General features: G+C 38.3%; 2 protein-coding genes across 12 annotated transcripts in view; one reads left to right on the top strand and one right to left on the bottom strand.

Moving 5' to 3' along the window:
• Window positions 1-4,479, top strand: part of CCDC18 (coiled-coil domain containing 18) — a 72,836-nt gene extending 68,357 nt beyond the window's left edge. The window contains exon 29 of the mRNA XM_073357037.2: window positions 4,395-4,479. Coding sequence (XP_073213138.1) covers window positions 4,395-4,464 — 70 coding nt within the window. The 3' untranslated portion in view covers window positions 4,465-4,479. The remainder of the gene's footprint in view (window positions 1-4,394) is intronic.
• Window positions 1-18,526, bottom strand: part of LOC144930791 (uncharacterized) — a 61,115-nt gene that overhangs the window by 41,404 nt on the left and 1,185 nt on the right. For 4 of the 11 annotated variants that reach the window (XM_078854088.1, XM_078854085.1, XM_078854086.1 and 1 more), the window contains exons 2-6: window positions 17,634-17,878; window positions 12,969-13,010; window positions 10,063-10,170; window positions 7,164-7,277; window positions 5,832-5,971 (exon numbers count right to left, since the gene is read on the bottom strand). In XM_078854088.1, the coding sequence (XP_078710214.1) occupies window positions 5,968-5,971; window positions 7,164-7,277; window positions 10,063-10,170; window positions 12,969-13,010; window positions 17,634-17,728 (363 nt within the window). In that variant the 5' untranslated portion in view covers window positions 17,729-17,878 and the 3' untranslated portion in view covers window positions 5,832-5,967. The remainder of the gene's footprint in view (window positions 1-5,831; window positions 5,972-7,163; window positions 7,278-10,062; window positions 10,171-12,968; window positions 13,011-17,633; window positions 17,879-18,526) is intronic. The other 7 variants (XR_013636189.1, XR_013636191.1, XR_013636192.1 and 4 more) reach the window with 7 other exon arrangements.

Below are 18,526 nucleotides of genomic sequence, written 5' to 3'. Positions count from 1 at the left end.
ATTGTAACATTAAGGGGAGACCCATACTAAATTCCCAGCTCTAAATGCCCCCAAATTTTGGAGGAATTCAGATCTAATCCAAACTTTTCAGCCAAACCTGTTTGTGTGTAAGTTTTTTTGTTTTTGGTAGTAAGATCTCAAGGCATGCGAGTTCCTTCAGCCTGTTCAGGAAGCAAAACGCAAAGGGCTTTTGCATCTGAGTGACGGTTAGAACTGTTCTGCTACAGTGCTTGTCTTGTAACCGCCTTAGGATATCTATTTATTTTCACTTCTTCTGGGTGTGGCTCTTCTCTTCTTTCACTGATGAAGATGGAGGGAAATCAACCAGGGAGTTACTTCCCCCTCTCTGATTCGGCTGCTGTTGGGGAACTATCACTCTCCTAATCAAATACCCAACAACTACTTGTGTTAGACCTGGTGCATTACGAATTCCCTTTCTTACAATGCCCTCTGAAATGGTGTCTTTATTTGCTTAATTGCTGTTTATTCACTGCCTCAATTCACTTAATAGCACTTTGAGTGGCCTCTACATATTTCCACTCATGGGATGTGCTGGCCAGGTGTGGTTTAGACTGTGGAACTAGCAGTTAAAATATCTAATGTGCCCCTCTACTCACCATTTGTGAATGTTTTGAGAGCTATGTTATAAAAAGGGAGTGTGGCACTCTAGCTGAGCTCCCTCCGTTCTATTCTATCACATCCAGCTGACAGTTCAGAAAATGCTCAATCCATCAACCTTCTCTTCAGTGCCTTTCAGACCAACACTTCAATGGGTTTTAGATAGTTTTGGTACATTTTAAAAAATCTTAGTGTACTCTCCCTTATTTAGGCAGAAAAAAGGGCCAAATAATTTCTAAATGGGTTTAATTATATATCCACAAGTTTTATAATTTAGCACCAGTCTCTCTCCCTTAAGGGATTAGAGCCCATTCCACTACAACCAAAGCAGCATCTATGCCCCACTCATTGAAATACCTTACAGATTTAATTTTACAAATGCCAGTCTTACAAAAGACCAGTGACAAACTATTTTTCAAAGCAGGGATAAAAAAATCATATGAAAGTGATGTTGATGAAGAACAAGTCAACACTGCTTCACATTCCTATGCCTTCAGTGTATTGGAAATGGCTTCACTGTGATTTGAAAGACAAAGTGCTGCAGTGCACTATACTGCAACTTATGCACATTTACTGTAACTTTGAGATGTTCAATTTTATGAACTTTTCCATTTTAAATTCCTCAATCCCCGACTAGTTTGTAAAACATGGCTATTACTATATGAAAGGCAGCAACCTTGGGTTCTGTTCGTACTTTCTCTAGACTTGGTATCCAAATAAAATGCTAGATTTGGCAGAGCAGTTCTGCAGTCTCTGTTTAATTAGGACTCCATATCCTTCCTTACGAGCTTACGGTTTTTTAAACTATTCCATGAGTGAGAATATGCAGAAGTCGCTCACTAGAGGAAGAAATGAAGGTTACTTACCTGGAACTGTGAGATCTGCTATGCGTATTCACATTCCCTGCCCACCTTACCCTCTTCCTTGGAGTCCTAATTTCTAAATGGAACCTGACTGAGTGGTGGAAGGAACTGAGGTGGTTGGAGCTCTATGCCCCTTCTTATAACTGCCCTCAGTATGTTTGCAAACGTTGGCGGGAGTAAGAAAGAGGGCAGAGGAGTGTTGCAACAATCATTGCTTAAATTCCACTGTCTAAACTGCACGCAATTGGCACATCCCATGAGCATAAATAGGCAGAGTCCATCTCAAACAACTCTGGTTACAGGTGAGTAACCTTTATATTTTAGTAAAAGACTTAAATATGTGACTATACATGTAAATTAAGCTTTTCTCCATATGACTATCATGTTTTGTTATAAATGAATAGTAATATAAAAATTTACTAAAAAGGAAAGGTAAAAGCATTGGAAACTCTAACGGGAAAGGAGGCAAACTGCAAATAACAAGGGAAAGCTGCAAAAATAGGGAAAAAAACATAAAATGTTTTGGATTGGAGCAGAGGCAAGTGGAACACTGGGAAAACTCTCAAGAGCGTTCAGTCATCTTTCTGTCTCTCTCTTCAAAGCCACACTCCTTTTTCCATTTCACTTCTTCCAGATGTTCTATTAGGACTTTTAGTTGCAAACATTCAATAATATATCGTCAATTGGCATTGTGTGGTTAAATCCTTGTGTGCCTCTTTGAGGGACAAAATCTGACCCCGCCACTGTGGCTGTGGAGAGATTGGACTATAATTTGGATAAGTGTTGTCCTGTTACACAAACAAACAGGGAGGAAGCTAGGCCGGAACAGCAGGGAGCTATGCTCCATGTGCACCCTTCGTACCCCAATGTGGAGGGTAAAGTAGGGGTGGATAGTTTATCTGTGACTGCATAGATCACTCTCTTGTGCATGACTTGTGGGTACTCCCCCATGGGGGCTGTGATAGAGGCAGCGGAGTATGACAGGAGGAGATGGTGACTCCACCTCCCTCCCCCGATAGGCATGGCCTAATTATTCAACTATCTAAAACTTTTTGGCACAAATGTTTTGCAAGATTTTAAAATGGATGTTGTAATTGTGTTGAATGTACTGTACATTGAAGATCCCCATCAGAGGCGGTTCAAGACAATTTTCCACCCTAGGTAAATGTCAGTGTGCCTTCTTCCGTGCCACCCAAATTTGGCCCAGTTGCCCCTGCATCCTGACAGAGGAGTGGCCACACCAAATCTACTGCCCTTGGCAGCTGCCTAGTTTGCCTGTACATAGAGTAGCCTCTGATCCAGATTATGTATACATGCAGAAGCATCTGCTCCTATTTATTAGTGTCCAGTTGGAGATTATCCCCCTAATCATACAATGTCCAGGTGTGCATTTTCAGTTTTGTTGGCTCAGTGAAGCTGTAAATAAAGCATAAAGGGTCAGTAATACTCAGTTGTAGCCACAACATTTAGGTGATTGTTCATCAGAGTAGCAAGGCTTCCCACTATATCTGCTGCCGTCCAGCTGAAAATAATGGCTCAGAAAACTGTACTCATCACAGGTTGCTCCTCAGGAATCGGACTGGCCTTGGCTGTAAAAATGGCCAGAGATGAACAGAAAAGATTTAAAGGTAATGATATTTCTGAAATTAATATCACACAGTACTGCATCTTCCATGTTGTTAGTCACTTTCATTTTGTGATGTGACAGAGTGGACTGTACTAAGTGCTGAGTGTCTCACCGTCTTATGGATAGATTTTCACCAGTCTGTACCTGAATTCTGTTTAGCTTCCCTTCTCCGCCACTCTTATTAATTTTCCCTTTCCTGACAGGAAGATACAATGCAATCAAATGTACTAATTTCTGCGAACAGATGGCAGTTCTGTAACTGTATTCAAATAAAATGTTTATCTGAATTAACAGATGATAAATGTAGCAGTGGTATAAAAATGGAAACTTTTTAAATTAAAAAAACAGAAATGCATTTGCAGCACACTAAATAAATGTACCTTTTTACAGGTTAGTCCTTCACACAACTGCAGATAGCTTTACTTGGCACTTAGCAAAGTTTTGTTGGTGTAAATGCAATTCCTAATTTTAGGAGGAGAAACATTATGTCTGGGAGCCCTTAATTAAATTAGCAATTTGTTTCTGAGAGGCAGGATTCAGTATTTCTTCCTTGCATTTACTCCCATGAGGGAGGAGAGGGAAAACTTGGTTCCACTGTCTGCCTTACAAAACAGAAATATTTGCTGCAATTGTATGTAGCTGACTAAATAAATTTAGCAATTCAGATCAGGTTTACTCTCTGTAAGTGTCTTATTCACCAGGGAACAATTGTATGGATTTATGGAATTTAGAGTAATTAAGTCACAGTAATATTAAAGCTGATCTATACGATGATAAATATCTTGCAAAACAATTCTGCAGTCTGAGGAATCATTTGTTTCACTCCCATGTAAAATCCTGGCTGCTTTTCTAAATACACTGGCTGTGATGTTCAAAAATGAGTGCCTAAAGATAGACTTCTAACTCATTATTTAGGTGCCTAAATGTGGACTTAGGAGCCTAACTTTGGCACCCGTTATTTAAAATCTTGGGCTTAGTTTTTCTACCATATCTTCCCTAATTGATATAGAAATAAAAACACATAGCTATGAACGTGGCTGTATAAGTGGTTTATTTCTCCATTCGCTCCTTCCCAAAATCTGATTTAGGAAAGTTAGAAGCACTATATAAAAATTTAAAATACATTCTGTTTTAGGTTGTTATCAAGGCCCTATCACCAAGATATCTAAGCACTAAAATACGGACTTAAAGGTTGTATGCACTGTAACTTGTGTCTCCTGTCATTCTCAAAGGAAAAGCTTTCTCTGTAGTTACATTTCTGATTACTTATTTATAATAATTTACAGTGTATGCTACCATGAGGAATCTGACCAGGAAGGACAAACTTGCAGAAGCTGCAGGCAGAACCTTGGGTAAAACCCTGGAAATTAAACAACTGGATGTCTGCAATGAAGAGTCTATTAAAACTTGCGTCAGTAGCATCCCTGACAGAAGGATTGATATATTAGGCAAGTAATGAACACAAATGAAAGATGGACAAGAAGTCAGAATACAAGATTTAATTGAAGGGTCCTTTTAAATATTTCAGAGATGTTTCAGTAACATATTATTCTTTCTAAAAATGTTTATGGATTTAAACATAAATATATGAATAAAACCAATAATATTGTACACTTCTATAACGTCTTCCATTCAAGGTTCTCAAGCCATTTTACAAATACTAATTAATTGAATTCAGGCACAAAGAGATCAAATGACTTCTACAAAATCATCCAGTAGGTCTGTGGCAAGGTTGAGAACAGAACTTGGATCTCCTGATTCTCCATCCTGCACTTGAGACCTAAGACCACCTCTACCCTCTGAACACAGTAGACCCCTATTTATTAGCTCTAACAATAGGGTGATCCTTTGTGAATTAGCAAGTAAGTGAATAAATAATTAAAAGACTAATGCATCATCAAATGCACATGGTTAATTTCTAATAACAGTTATAGTTCCATTTTATTTTATACTTTACTAGTAAATTTTCTGTAATATATTTTGTAAAAATAAATTATAACATAATATGGCAACTAACTACACCCTCAGCTTTTAAATCTTGGCTAAGAGGAAGCAGAGCCTGCCTTTTGGGGGGAGATGATAGGGGAGCAGCAGAACAGCAAGGTAAAAATTAACATGATTTTCTGCAAATTGCACTATGCTCCAATTTGACATTCCACTTCTTACTAACAAGTGTTCATATTATGGCATGACCATTCTGGATTTTTGAAACCACAAGCACTAAAATGGAATCTTCTTTTGACCCCCACATAGTGACAAAGTTCTCAACCAATGCCAGTTCATTTTTAAAAAAAATAAACTGACATTATGAGGCGCTAAACACAAAGTAGACCAAAAATATCAAACAAACATACTAAGGCCTGATCCAATACCCAGTGAAGTAAACTGAGATGCCATTTGACTTGATTGAATACTGAATTATAAGCAAATATTATAGGGAAGTTTTTGCTCATTTTTTCCCTTACCTTTTCCTGATTTAAAGAAAAAAAGTAAGGCATAAATCAGAAATAAACAAGAAAAACTTCAGAATAGCAGATATTTTAAAATGTATTTGAGTAAAAGCAAAGACATTCCATGTCAAATGTAATCTCAAGGTTTCAGTGAAAAGCTGAATAACTAATTGCTCTTGTGTGTTTTAATTCCTTATTCCAGTCACTCATTTATACCACCGTGTGTTTTCCAGTGAAAGTGCTAAGTTAATATTTATTGCCTTTACTACTCACTATTGTGTTTTGCATCTGTACAGTTAGCAATGCTGGAATGGGGCTCATTGGACCTATTGAATGCCAGACCATAGATGAGATGAGAACTGTGATGGACACAAACTTCTTCGGATTGGTTCGCCTTTTGAAGGAGATTTTACCTGATATGAAGAAGAGAAAGAGTGGACATATAGTTATAATAAGCAGTGTAATGGGAATACAAGGCAAAGTATTATTATGTACTAATTATTTGTAATTTAAAACTCACATTTTTCAGTTCAGAAAAATGTGAATGCGATCTAGTATATGAAGTTACTGTTTCCAATTTACAAACATGGGCTTCAGTTCTACATTCTTACTCACACTGAGTAATATATTATGTCAGTACTCTCATTTAATTTTAATGGGACTACTTGCAGAGTAAAGTACTACTGCTTGTGAGTAAAGCTGGCAGATTTAGGACCATAATAACGGTGTCTGAGTTTTCTGGAAAGTTAGCACTTTGCTCTTTTCACAAAGTGATTTCATGTGGAAACTTGTCTCTGTGTCTTGCTTGAAGGGACTATGCAGGAAAGACCAACACATTTTAATACACTTTTTTTATGCACAGGTATTTTGTGAAACTAGCTTTAAAAAAAGCTCTGCCTTAAAAAGATTTAGTACATATGCAGTCTGTTAGTAATTCACATATTTGACACAGGAAAATATTCCAAGCAGTATGTACAAAGTTGGTCTTCCAACACCGCTCTCTCTCTCTATCTGCCCCCCCCCACAAAAAAAAAACAGAACAAAAAGATGGAATCAACAGTTCTACACTGAAATATTCTAATTGTTTGATCAGTAGGTCCTTTCCCACCTCCATTGGAGTCCTCCATGTCCCAAGTCCTCCATATCCCAGACTATCAAATCAGTATTTCCTTTCTGTAAGGCTTTCCCTCTTACTAGACACCCAGGTGTTGCCACTAACCCCCAAAGGGGAAACATCAAATGGACCTCACTTTAGAGCCAGATAATGTTGCTCTTAATTTGGTGCTCCACCCTGCATAAACTTACTTGTATGCATCTTCTCAATAACTTTAATAGGCCTCTCACATATGGATTATTCATGTGAGTGGGCAGTTATAGGGTCAAGGCCTTGGCTACTAAGAGTTGCTAATGAGCAACATGATGCTCACCATCCATCTTAGAGGGTTGTATACTGCCTCCTCCGAGTCACCAAGAAGTGAAAAATCCAAATCTTTTAAATCTTAGATCTCTTGCTTGCATTGCAACACAGCTGCCATGCCAAATGCTGCAGATTGTATTACACATGTAGATCGCTGTATTAGACCACAAAATATCTAGCATAAATACCATGCACTAGATCCTCTGCTTTGGCCAAGGAACAGCTTGAAGGCTGCTCTAACCTGTGCCAGTTGCCAATGGCACCTAGGGATCATAATAGTCAGGGTGCAAAGGAGAAAATCGCTGCTCAGCAGGTATGCAAAAAAAAAAAAAAAAAGGCTTGGTCACCCCAGTGCATTTAATAGGAGTGGTTTTAACATCTTCATAACTTGAATTAGCGCAACATAAATCATGAGGATTTTTTTTCATGCTCTCATAACCACAAACAGCTTATATTTTAGGAAATATAAGCCCCTCAAAAACTTAAAATGATCTTAACATGATCTGTAACTATTTTGTTTTTGCCTTCAGGTATTTTGTTCAATGATGTTTATGCTGCATCTAAATTTGCTGTGGAAGGATTCTGTGAAAGTTTAGCCATACAAGCACTCAAGTTTAAACTTCAGTAAGTGTTGACCCAAAGGTGTGAGGTACATATCAGACTGTGCTTTAAAATATATCTTGAGCTAGTAGGAGTCGTACAACCCTTATATAGCAGGCTGCTGTCCCGGAGAAAGAGGATGAAGAATTTTTCCTCTTGAATTGAAGCTATACATTCACAAGAAGCCATTGAAACCTTCTTATAGAAGTTCCCTTGCCCTCCCTACCAAAGTACTGCAAACATTTAAATGACAAAATAAACATGACCTACAGCATTCAGATTAGGAGTAAGTTTAGCTTTGAAAAAATATGTATAGCTTTCATATACATCCCTGGAAACCTGGACTCTCATCTACTGTACTATGGGGATGTGGTCATGTAATACATGTACCTCAAAGAGAATGTTTTCTCTAATCTGTAGTACCCAGATACATTAGTGAAAATGATCAATAATGACTTTCATTATAATGATTATTGGAGACGTTTATATAACATAGTGGTTATGTAGCACTTTCAATAGTGAATAAAAATGGGGCCTTGCCTCAAAGAGTTTACAATGGAAATCAATCAAAGCAAGACAGAAAGAGGAGATGCCTACAGTCTAAGTGAACAGAGCATGAGCAAAAGGGATGCACAAAATAAGATTGTGAGGTAGTTTACATGGTAGTTCATAACTTTTTTTATTATCATTACTTAAAATGTATTAGTTTCTAATGAGAATTTAGTAGAGAATTACTGTATGTGTAAATAGGTGGGCTCTGAGAAGGGGTTTAAAGGAGACAAGAAATCTTTGTGGCATATAGGGTTAGAGGACATTAAAGGCATAGGAGGCAGCATGAAAGAAGGAAGAAGAAAAAGGTTGCATGGAGAAATGTGGAACTGCGATAATGATAGTGACCAGCGATAATGTAAGCAAAGGCAGCACTGTGCAGAAGTTTTAATTTGGAAGTTCTGCTTAAAAATCAATAGCCTGGTATAGCCCTTAGGAATAAGGGGCAAAGTACAGACATTCGTTAACAGTTTAACCCAGCCACAGAACTGGCCAAAAATCTTTTGTATAAAAACCTTGTTCAATAGATAACTATGGTTGTAAACAGGAAGGACTTTTCATACTTAAAACTTGAGAATGGAGCTGGAGAAGGAACTGGTGCAGGGACCTTAAGTATTTCTTAGCTTTACTATTATGCACTTCTGGGCAAATCCTGCTCCTCCTCCATAGGTCCAGCGAGCCCAACAGCAGCAAAAGTCTGGGCAGCTGTACTTTCTGCCTAAGCATTTGTACTGTACTTTGTGGGTACCACAGAATAAGAGTGCCTTCCAGAATTATATACACCCAAGAGGTAACCAAAGAGAATCTTTGGGTGATCTCTCTCTCTCTCTTTTAAATACTTCTACTCTTACTACTATGTAGGAGAGATAGCAAAGAGATCCATTTAGCACTTTTGTCCAAAAGGCAGTGAGGTTTACGATCATTTTTAAGTTTTGTTACAGAGATCTACAGCTGTGAGCCAGCAGCTGAGGCTTTGTCTCCTGCTCCCACTTCTGCCCTAGACTGATAGTTCCATTGCTCCCCAGCAGTGCAGCCAGTGTTGTTCTCCCACTTTCTCCCATGGAAACCCCCAGTGCCTGTCTGAGATACTCAGGGCAAGAGCTGTGGTATGGATCTCCCCCTTAAAGAATTTATTGTTTAAAAAATGTTAACAAGTGCTCATTTATTTGCAGCCAGTCACTACCTATATAAAGGATAGCTTTACACATTTCCCATATAGAAGGACAAATCACCAATATGTTATTGTTCTTGTAACAGGCTAAGTCTGATTGAGCCAGGCCCAGTGATCACAGAATTTGAAAAAAAGGTGTTTGAAGATGGAATGAAAATGGATCTTTCGGCTGCTGATGAAGAAACTGCTGACATGTTTACTAATATTTACCTTAAAAATTACAAACAGATTTTCCAAAGCCTGGGACAGAGTGCAGAGGACATAGCAGAGGTAATTAGTCAAACTATTTTGTGCAGTCTTAGAATGCTCTGTTTGGTTGTTGACCCACTAGACTTCATTAAGCACAACCTCAAGCATTTACTGGATCTAGAATTTAGAAAGATCATGTTCTCCCAGTTTTAAAAGGCAACTGTGAATCTTAATCTGTAATACCATTGAGTGGATAGTTGCAATGTGATCTAATCACCCAGTGAAGTCAGAATGACACTAGTGTGCACGGCCACCAGAAATCTAGATGGGTTACTACCATTGTTTATGGCCCCTCTCTTGCTCAGATTCCACTATTGCAAACCCCTACCCCCATGTGAAATCCAGCAGACTATCCCAGGAACCAACAACAGAAATGCAGCAGCAGGTCACAGCAGAACATAGCTGGAGGCAATCTCTGATATTTGAGACTTTATAGAGCACAACCAACACCATGAACTGCTTCTAGAAGCAAGTAGGTAGACAACGTAGAGTATGGAACATCAGTCTTACAGACTCACCTCTCAAATTTAAGTTGTTGCATTGTGCCAGCTGACATGCTCTTCAAAAGTAGGCCAAAGTAGAACTCTAGGGTAAATGAATGCTTGAGGTTACAAGGGCCTGAATCACTGTGGAGAGGTTGAAATACAGGAAAGTTTGCAGCCTTCAGATCAACCATAAGTTAAAAAGGACAGTGTGTGATTAAGGGCATCTTGGAATCTAAGAGCAGAAATGGATTCTAAATGTTTACGAGCAGCATTAGTGAAGGTCGGACACACAGTCCACCTCCAATATATGAAATACTAGGTAAGGCTCTGATCCTGCAACTGGTTTTGTGTACACAGATTTGTATGCATTTACACAGCCATATTCACTTCAATAAGACTCTGCCCTGGCATAAGGATCTGCCTGTGCAGGACTGGGAAACTTACATAGAGTCCCAGTGATTTTGTTCGTGTCTTACCTTAGATCTATAGGGTGTGATTCTTAACACCCTCAGCATTGGCATAACACTGCTCCCACTGAAGTTAATGAGAGCTTTACCGCTGACTTCAATGGGAGCAAAGTTAGGCCAACACTGTGCACTTTTGAAAATCCCATACAATGTATTTTTTTAATTTGAATTTGATTTAAATAGTGTCAGGCTCCTGAATCTCATGTTGTTTGTAAACTGGTAAATATGAAACATCCTGATTCACACATTTGATACCATATCTGTGAATTCAGTCTTGTTCTGTATTTAGTATTTTATTTTTAATAATTCCACAGTTAATCACTTCTAAATGATGAAGCACTTTAGTAGCTTTTACAGCAATATACAGTTGGAAAACTTAGATGCATGCAATTAATTCTTCCAGATAAGTGAGTGCAGCTAGAACTTTACAGCTACATTCTGATCTTGATGTATAAGGGTGTGTGTGTTACTCCAACTGAAATAGAGCTAACTCACTCTTTGCATGCCAAGTTGAAAATATATCTCTGTCAAACGCTTGTAGTTTGAACAAACAACAAATCAGCAGAGACCCTTCCTTTAGGCTGAGTTCTTCTAAGCAAGAGCTTCTAAATCAGAATCAGACTCCTGCCCTAACTTCAACCTGCATAATATGTCTTCACTGCAGAATTTACCCAGTGGATCAACATGCAAGTTTGCCTAGCTTGGGTGTGAGTGGCCACGCTGCAAAGCCACGCTTGCGTTGAGTTAGTGTTATACTCACTTGTTTGAGATGCTAAAACTTCTGGGATTATATCCCATGGTTCTTAGCACTGCAGTACACTAAGCCAGTCTGATTCTCTCTGAGTGAATTGTGGGAAAACTTGTCTGTCCTTTTGGGCACACAGGGGGAATTGTGGGAAAGCACTGGAATAGTGCATTTATAGTGCACTGGAATAGTGCATTTCAGGTTTCAGAATAGCAGCTGTGTTAGTCTGTATTCTCAAAAAGAAAAGGAGTACTTGTGGCACCTTAGAGACTAACCAATTTATTTGAGCATAAGCTTTCGTAAGCTACAGTTCACTTTAGTGGATGCATTCAGTGGAAAATACAGTGGGGAGATTTATTCTTTCATGTTCTCTATGTATATAAATCTCCCCACTGTATTTTCCACTGAATGCATCCGATGAAGTGAGCTGTAGCTCACGAAAGCTTATGCTCAAATAAATTGGTTGGTTAGTCTCTAAGGTGCCACAAGTACTTCTTTTCTTTTTGGACATTTATCAGCACTTGAGGGATTCAGTGTGTATCCTCACTGCAAAGTGGGCAGCTTACCAGCCTGAGTGAACATACCACTCCGGCTTTAGTGTATAGCGCCAGATGAGCCAGGTATCTTGGGTGCAAAGCACAACCAAACTTGGGTGAGAGGGGTGCATGTGTGAGAGAGAGAGAGAGAGAGAGAGAGAGAGAGATGGGATAGGGGCAAAACCCAAGCGAGAGCCCAAGTTAACCCTGCAGTGAAGATGCACCCTGAATCTCACCCTGCACTTTCTTTGCTTCACCCATGCTTATCTGACCACCTCCTTTCTCTCCTTTGCCTACATGTAATTTCATGTCCTCTTTCTTACCACCTCCATATGTTCTCAACTGATGTTTGAGAAGGTTCTCCTTGACCCTCAAAAATATCCTGAAAATCTGCTCCATGAAGTGCTCCTGCTTTAGTCACCACTTGCTTACTCTGCTTTTCTTTTGTTTTAAGACTCTTAAGGTCTTAGACAGAACTTGTCATTTGTTCAGCATGCATTGCATATCATACAGCACTACGTACAGGTTTAAAGAATACAGAGACACAACCCTTTGGGCATGAGCACAGAACTGCTAACCAGCAGTGATCCTTGGAGCCACAAACCCCTTACATATGGAACCCTATACAAGGCTATCAAAGAGATGGGTCTCCTACCTTTATTCCTTTCCAAGTTCAGTGCTGCAGTAGATTGGAGCCAGCTAGCAATTTTTATTTTGTATTTTTTTTAATATTGTTTTGCACCAAATTGGGAATTAGTATTAGAGCCTTTTTTGGTAGTTTATATGGTAGTTTTTAGCTTTAGTTAAGAAACCACTCTGTGCTGAAGTTCCCTCAATACACATTTCAAATAAAAATGAAAAACCAAAATGCAGCCCTTGGACCCCCAATGAAGCTTAAGTCTTTCATAATACCAAACAGGAGACATTTGGGCCAGAATTTAATCACTATGATGCTTTTTAAAGGATAAAAGGGTCAAGCAAACATACTGCACCCAATTCCCATTCCTGCTTGCCCAATACTTCCAAGAGCAGGAAATGATTGTACTCAGAAATAGGACTGATGTTGGCACTAGATGCAGTATTAGTATTAAAGATGCTCTGAAAATGTCACTGATACATGTCTGTATAGCTCCAAAGCTTGTATCTTCCACCAGCAGAAGTTGGTTTAATAAAAGATACCATTTTACCTACCTTGTCTTATTGATGCAAACAGCAAGTTTTAGAGAAAAATCCCTGTGGGAGTAAAAAACAGATTTCTGGCTTTGTAATCACACATTCCACCACTTATCTCAAACTCAAATGTTCTAAATAGTAAATATATTACTTTTGTTTAATATAAACTTCCGCTATATTTTCTAATAAAGTTGGAAAATAAAATTATGCTGATTAGTCTTAAAGAGAAACATGTTTTTTGAGGTTTCTAAATTATCCTAAGGAAGTCTTAATGGATTAACTGCCTGATTAAAATGTGGTCATATTTCCTAAAGGATTTTACAAAGCTACCTTTGGTACTTTGCTCTGTCATTCTGTTTGTTGATTCTTGTACATCTATTTGGATGAATGATGTTCTCTAAAGATCCCATTTCTCATTCTAACAGCATACAGTAAAGATAATTCTTGCAGAAAATCCACCTTTTCGCCATCAGACCAACACCCTGTACACACCAATGACAACCTTGAAATACGCAGATCCAAATGGAGATCTACCTATTGATACCTTCTACAAAATGGTTTTTCAGCATGATAAAATCTTCAGTGCAAGTCTTAACTTCATCAAACTGCTAAGGTGGAGAAGCAGAAAAAGCTTTGATTTGGGAAACCCTTCACAATGAATATATGTATGCTATTGTGTGCATCTGGATCACTGGTTCTAGTCACTGCTGACATATTGTTTTGAAAAATATCTTTTCAATATAACTGATTACAAAAAGACATTCAAAATGTTTGGTTAGTGAGCTTAATTGAGGTATTAATGTTGATTAACTTTTATTTTGAACTTCAAGTTTCCAGTGCTTTGGAAGTAAACTGTTTCACCCACGTCAGTTATTGTCAGTAATCTTGGCCATATATTCTATTTCCAGAGTTGATCCTGGTAGAAATGTATGACCACTATTTTTTCTGAACATCAACAAATCCATTATCAGACAGCTCCCTTCAGCATTTATTAGAATTAAAAAGAAAAGATACTAAGATTAGTACTATGTGTATATCTTATTTGTAGAAAACCTGATTTGTTAGTATTGTAAAACATATTGAATTGCTTTGCTCATGTTCTAGTGATTTTTAAATCACTTAACACCTTATTCTATAGTGCTATACTTCTATTTAAAAGGATTAGAATAAACTACTTGTTAGAAACCTAAGAAGTGCAAGCATTTTTATAGTTTTTAAAATGTATTTAATATGTATATCCATATTTTAGGCATCTTCTAGTCAACTTCTATGATAGTGGTGAATGGCTTATGATAATTTCTGTGCTTTCTTAGGGAACACAAATCAATATACTCAAAATTTTCAAACCTGAGGGCCTAAAGCTAGGCCCCTAAATCCAGATTTAGACATCTAGATAGAAGAGATCTGATTTTCAGTGGCGCTGTGCACCTGCAGCTCCCATTGAAGTCAGTGTGAGTTACATGTGTTCAGCACCTTTGAAAATCAGAGCACTATCTAAATCAGTGGTGGGCAACCTGCAGCCCATCAGGGTAATCCGCTGGCAGGCTGCCAGACAGTTTGTTTACATTTGCATGGTCGCCCGCAGCTCCAAGTGACCGTGGTTCACTGTTCCTGGCCAATGGGAGCTGTGTGAAGCAGTGGCCAACACATCCCTGTGGCCCGCACTGCTTCACGCACCTCCCATTGGCCGGGAACGGTGAACCACGGCCACTGGGAGCTGCGGGTGGCCATACAAATGTAAACAAACTGTCTGGTGGCCCGCCAGTGGATTACCCTGATGGGCTGCGTGCGGCCTGTGGGCCACAGGTTGCCCACCACTGATCTAAATGTCAAAATGTGGATTTAAGACACTGGCTTTAGGCACTCACATTTGAAAATTTCATAGGAGTTGACTAGACATCTAAATGTCTTTAGGCTTTCAGGTTTGAAAATGTTGGCTTGTAGCTCCACTTCATTTACAGCTATGTTTGAGTGTCTGAAGCATGGGTGTTTGTATGTATGTACATACATAGATGTACCAGTAGCTTTGATAAGGTTGGCAGTGTTCTTGGGAATAGGATTTGCTGACTGTGCTATATAACATGCTTTGGTTATACATAGTAGGATTTTTTAAAATATCTTAGCTACACAGCATTTTTTTTAATATTTAGAATTCAAAGAATATTTGTCATCAAACAGAATAATTTTAAAGCTAAATTAAAGTTTAAACTGAATGCAATAGTATTCCTTTAAATTTCATGTTGCTTTACTGAAATGGGTATGAAAAATTTGGTTTTCACATAACAGAATCAATTAATCATAACAGAATTTAAACATACAAATTACATATTTAAGATCAAGAAATGCTATTATAACACTTGCTTTTTATAAGGTCCTGCTTTTTTGAAGAACTTTAACTATATAAACAAAGTCAAAAACCGAACATAAGAATGGCCATAAAGGGTCAGACCAATAGTCAGACCAATATAGCCCCGTATCTTATCTCTGACAGTGGCCAGTGCCAGATGGGGTGATTATTGACTGATCCATCCTCTATCGTCCAGTCATAGCTTCTGGCAGTTGGAGGTGTAGGGTTGCATCCCTGACCATCTTGGCTAATAGCCGTTGATGGACCTGTCCTCCATGAACGTATTTTTTTTTTTTAAGCCAGTTATGCTTTTGACAGTCACAACATCCCATGGCAACAAGTACCACAAAGTCGTGTGAAGTACTACTTCCTTTTGTTTGTTTTAAACCTACTGCCTATTAATTTCATGAGGTGACACCTAGTTCTTGTTTTAGGTGATGGGGTAAATAACACTTACTTTCTCCATACCATTTATGATTTTATAGACCTCTATCATAGTACCCCTTAGTTGCCTCTTTTCTTAGCTGAGCAGTGCAGGTCGTTTTAATCTCCTCATGGAAGCTGCTCCACACCCCTAATCATTCTCATTGCCCTTCCCTGCACTTTTTCCAATTTTAATCTCTCTTGAGTAACTTTGTATCATCTGCAAATTTTGACACCTTACTAGTCATCCTTTTTTCCAGATCATTTATGAGTATGTTGAACAGCACAGGTCCCAGTACAGATACTTGAGGGACCCTGCTATTTACCTCTCTCCATTGTGAAAATATTTATTCCTACCGTTTCCTAGCTTACATAACGGTTGCTGATTTATGACAGGACCTACTGTCTTATCCTGTGACTGCTTAGTTTGCTTAAGATCCTTTAGTGAGGAATCTTGGACTTTCAGAAAGCTTTTGACAAGTACACTATATCCACATGCCTGCTGACTCACTCAAAAAATTCTAATAGCTTGGTACACCTATTCAACTATTCTAATAGTTTGAAGCATGCTTTCACTTTAAAAAAGCCATACTGACTTTTCCCCAACTATATCTGATAATTTTATTATAGTTTAAATTAATTTGCCTGGTAATGAAGTAAGCTGTAATTGCCCCCTAATTGCCAGGAGCAGCTCTGGAGCCTTTTTTAAAAACAGGCATTATGCTAGCTACCCTCTAGCACACAAGCAAATTTAAACAGTAGGTTAATATATAACAATTAGTAGTTCTACAACTTAATATGAGCTACTTCTGAATTCTTGGGTGAATACCATCTGGCCTGGTGCCTTATTACTGTTTGTTTAATCAATTTCAATCTGGAACAGTTTCTCAGATTTGTCCCCTAAAAAGAATGGCTCGGATGTGGCTCTCCCCCATACCCTCTGCAGTGAAGACTGATGCAAAGAATTCATTTAGCTTCTCTGCAAAAACCTCATCCTGAGTGCTCCATTAGCACCTCAATTATCCAGTGCCACCACTGACTGTTTGGCAGGCTTCCTGCTTCTGATGTCCTTAAAAAACAATTTTTTGCTGGTTTTTGTGTCCTTAACTAGTTGCTTTTCAAAGTCTTTCTTGGCCTGCCCTATTATAGTTTTACACTTGACTTACCAGTTTCTATTTTCCTCACAAAGATTGGGCTTCTAATTTTTAAAGACTGTATTTTTTAATCTAACTGCTTCTTTTACTCTGCTGTTTGACCATTGTTGAATTTTTTGGGCTAAGGTATGCATTTAGTTTGAGATGCTATTATGGTGTTTTTAAATAGCCTCCATGCAGTTTGCAGGCATTTCATCCTTGTGCCTGTTCTTTTTTATTTCCAATTAACTAGCTTCCTCATTTTTGTGTAGTTCCCCTTTTTGAAGTTAAATGCTACTGTGGTGACTTTCTTTGGTATTTTTTCCCCTACAACAGTGTTAAATTGTATTACATTAATCCTATTATCTACTGGTTCAGCTATATTCACCTCTTGAACCAGATCCTGTATTTCACTTAGGACTAAATCAAGAATTCCCTCTCTCCTTGTCGGGTCCAGAAAAAGCAGCTCCAAGAAATTGCTGAAATATTCTATGCTAAGTATTGTTGCACTGATGTTCACACAATTACTTCTGATACTTAGCAAGATTATAGGGAAAAAAAACATTAAATGATTCTAGTATGCACACACATGTATCACATTCATTCTGGGGAGAGGTCTGAATTTTATTTTTAATTATGGTTTTTACCCAGCCTATATGTTTAGGACTAAGTACTCCCCCAAAATCCACAGCTCTCCCATCTATGTCAATGGGCAGTTTGCATAGTGCTCATGAGGGGAATGTGGCCTTTATCTAATAACTGAACTTATTTATTCTGTACCTAATTATTACATTCAGCATCATCCAGTGGGGCAAACGTTCACCTTGAAGACCACTATTACTTCTGCCCTTCGTTTCTTTCTTCCCGGTCTTCATTTTTGTTTCTTTCCCCCTTTAATGTTTTTGTCACTCCTCTGTTTTTTCTTCATTTCCTTTCCTTCATCAACTCCTGGTTCCCAACCCCTCTTGGAGGGTGTAAGACATCTGGAATAGATTCCCTACCTCTATGTGACCATGCTGCTACATCTGTGAAATATATGGGAGAAAAGTGTCACTTTGTCTACAAGATGCTCCTATTATTAGATTACTCAATAAAATGTAACATAAAGAGATCCAGAAATTGCCATCTTATTCAGCTTTCTGAAGTCGACATATCATTTATCTAACGTAGAATACTCTGCAACTTGATGGCTAAAAATTGTCTTAAAGATGGGTCAAACTGTATTAGCACTGGCTGAAAAGCTTTATAAAGACAACTGCAAAATGTCCCGGAAATGCATTTAGAAATCTAGGTTTACTGTAGTACCTGCTGATGAATCCACCAAAAGGTCTACAGTTAAGGGCTTGTTAGCTGGGGAGTTATTGCAGAATAGTCATTTCTGATTAACTATTTATAAGCAATACATCAGATATTACAGGCTGAGAAACTCTCTCCTGTTTGCTAAAATAGTAGACCTAAAATATGGAATTGCTGATGGTATCACATTGGGAATAAAAATAAATGTTGGAGCTGTGGGACTAAAAGCAGAACTCCAATCAAACCACTGGCTTAAATTTAGATTGTGCAGCAGTGTGAGTTAAGTCAAATAACCCTAACTTAGACATGATATACTGTGTGCTACTGTCTGTGTGCTACATCAGAATACAACTTTGAAACTATTAGTATAGATATCA

The sequence above is a fragment of the Lepidochelys kempii genome, chromosome 8 (genome assembly GCF_965140285.1).
Source record: "Lepidochelys kempii isolate rLepKem1 chromosome 8, rLepKem1.hap1, whole genome shotgun sequence".
NCBI lineage: Eukaryota > Metazoa > Chordata > Testudines > Cheloniidae > Lepidochelys > Lepidochelys kempii.
Note: the sequence above shows the minus strand (reverse complement) of the source record. Positions and strands in the feature narration are given on the sequence as shown.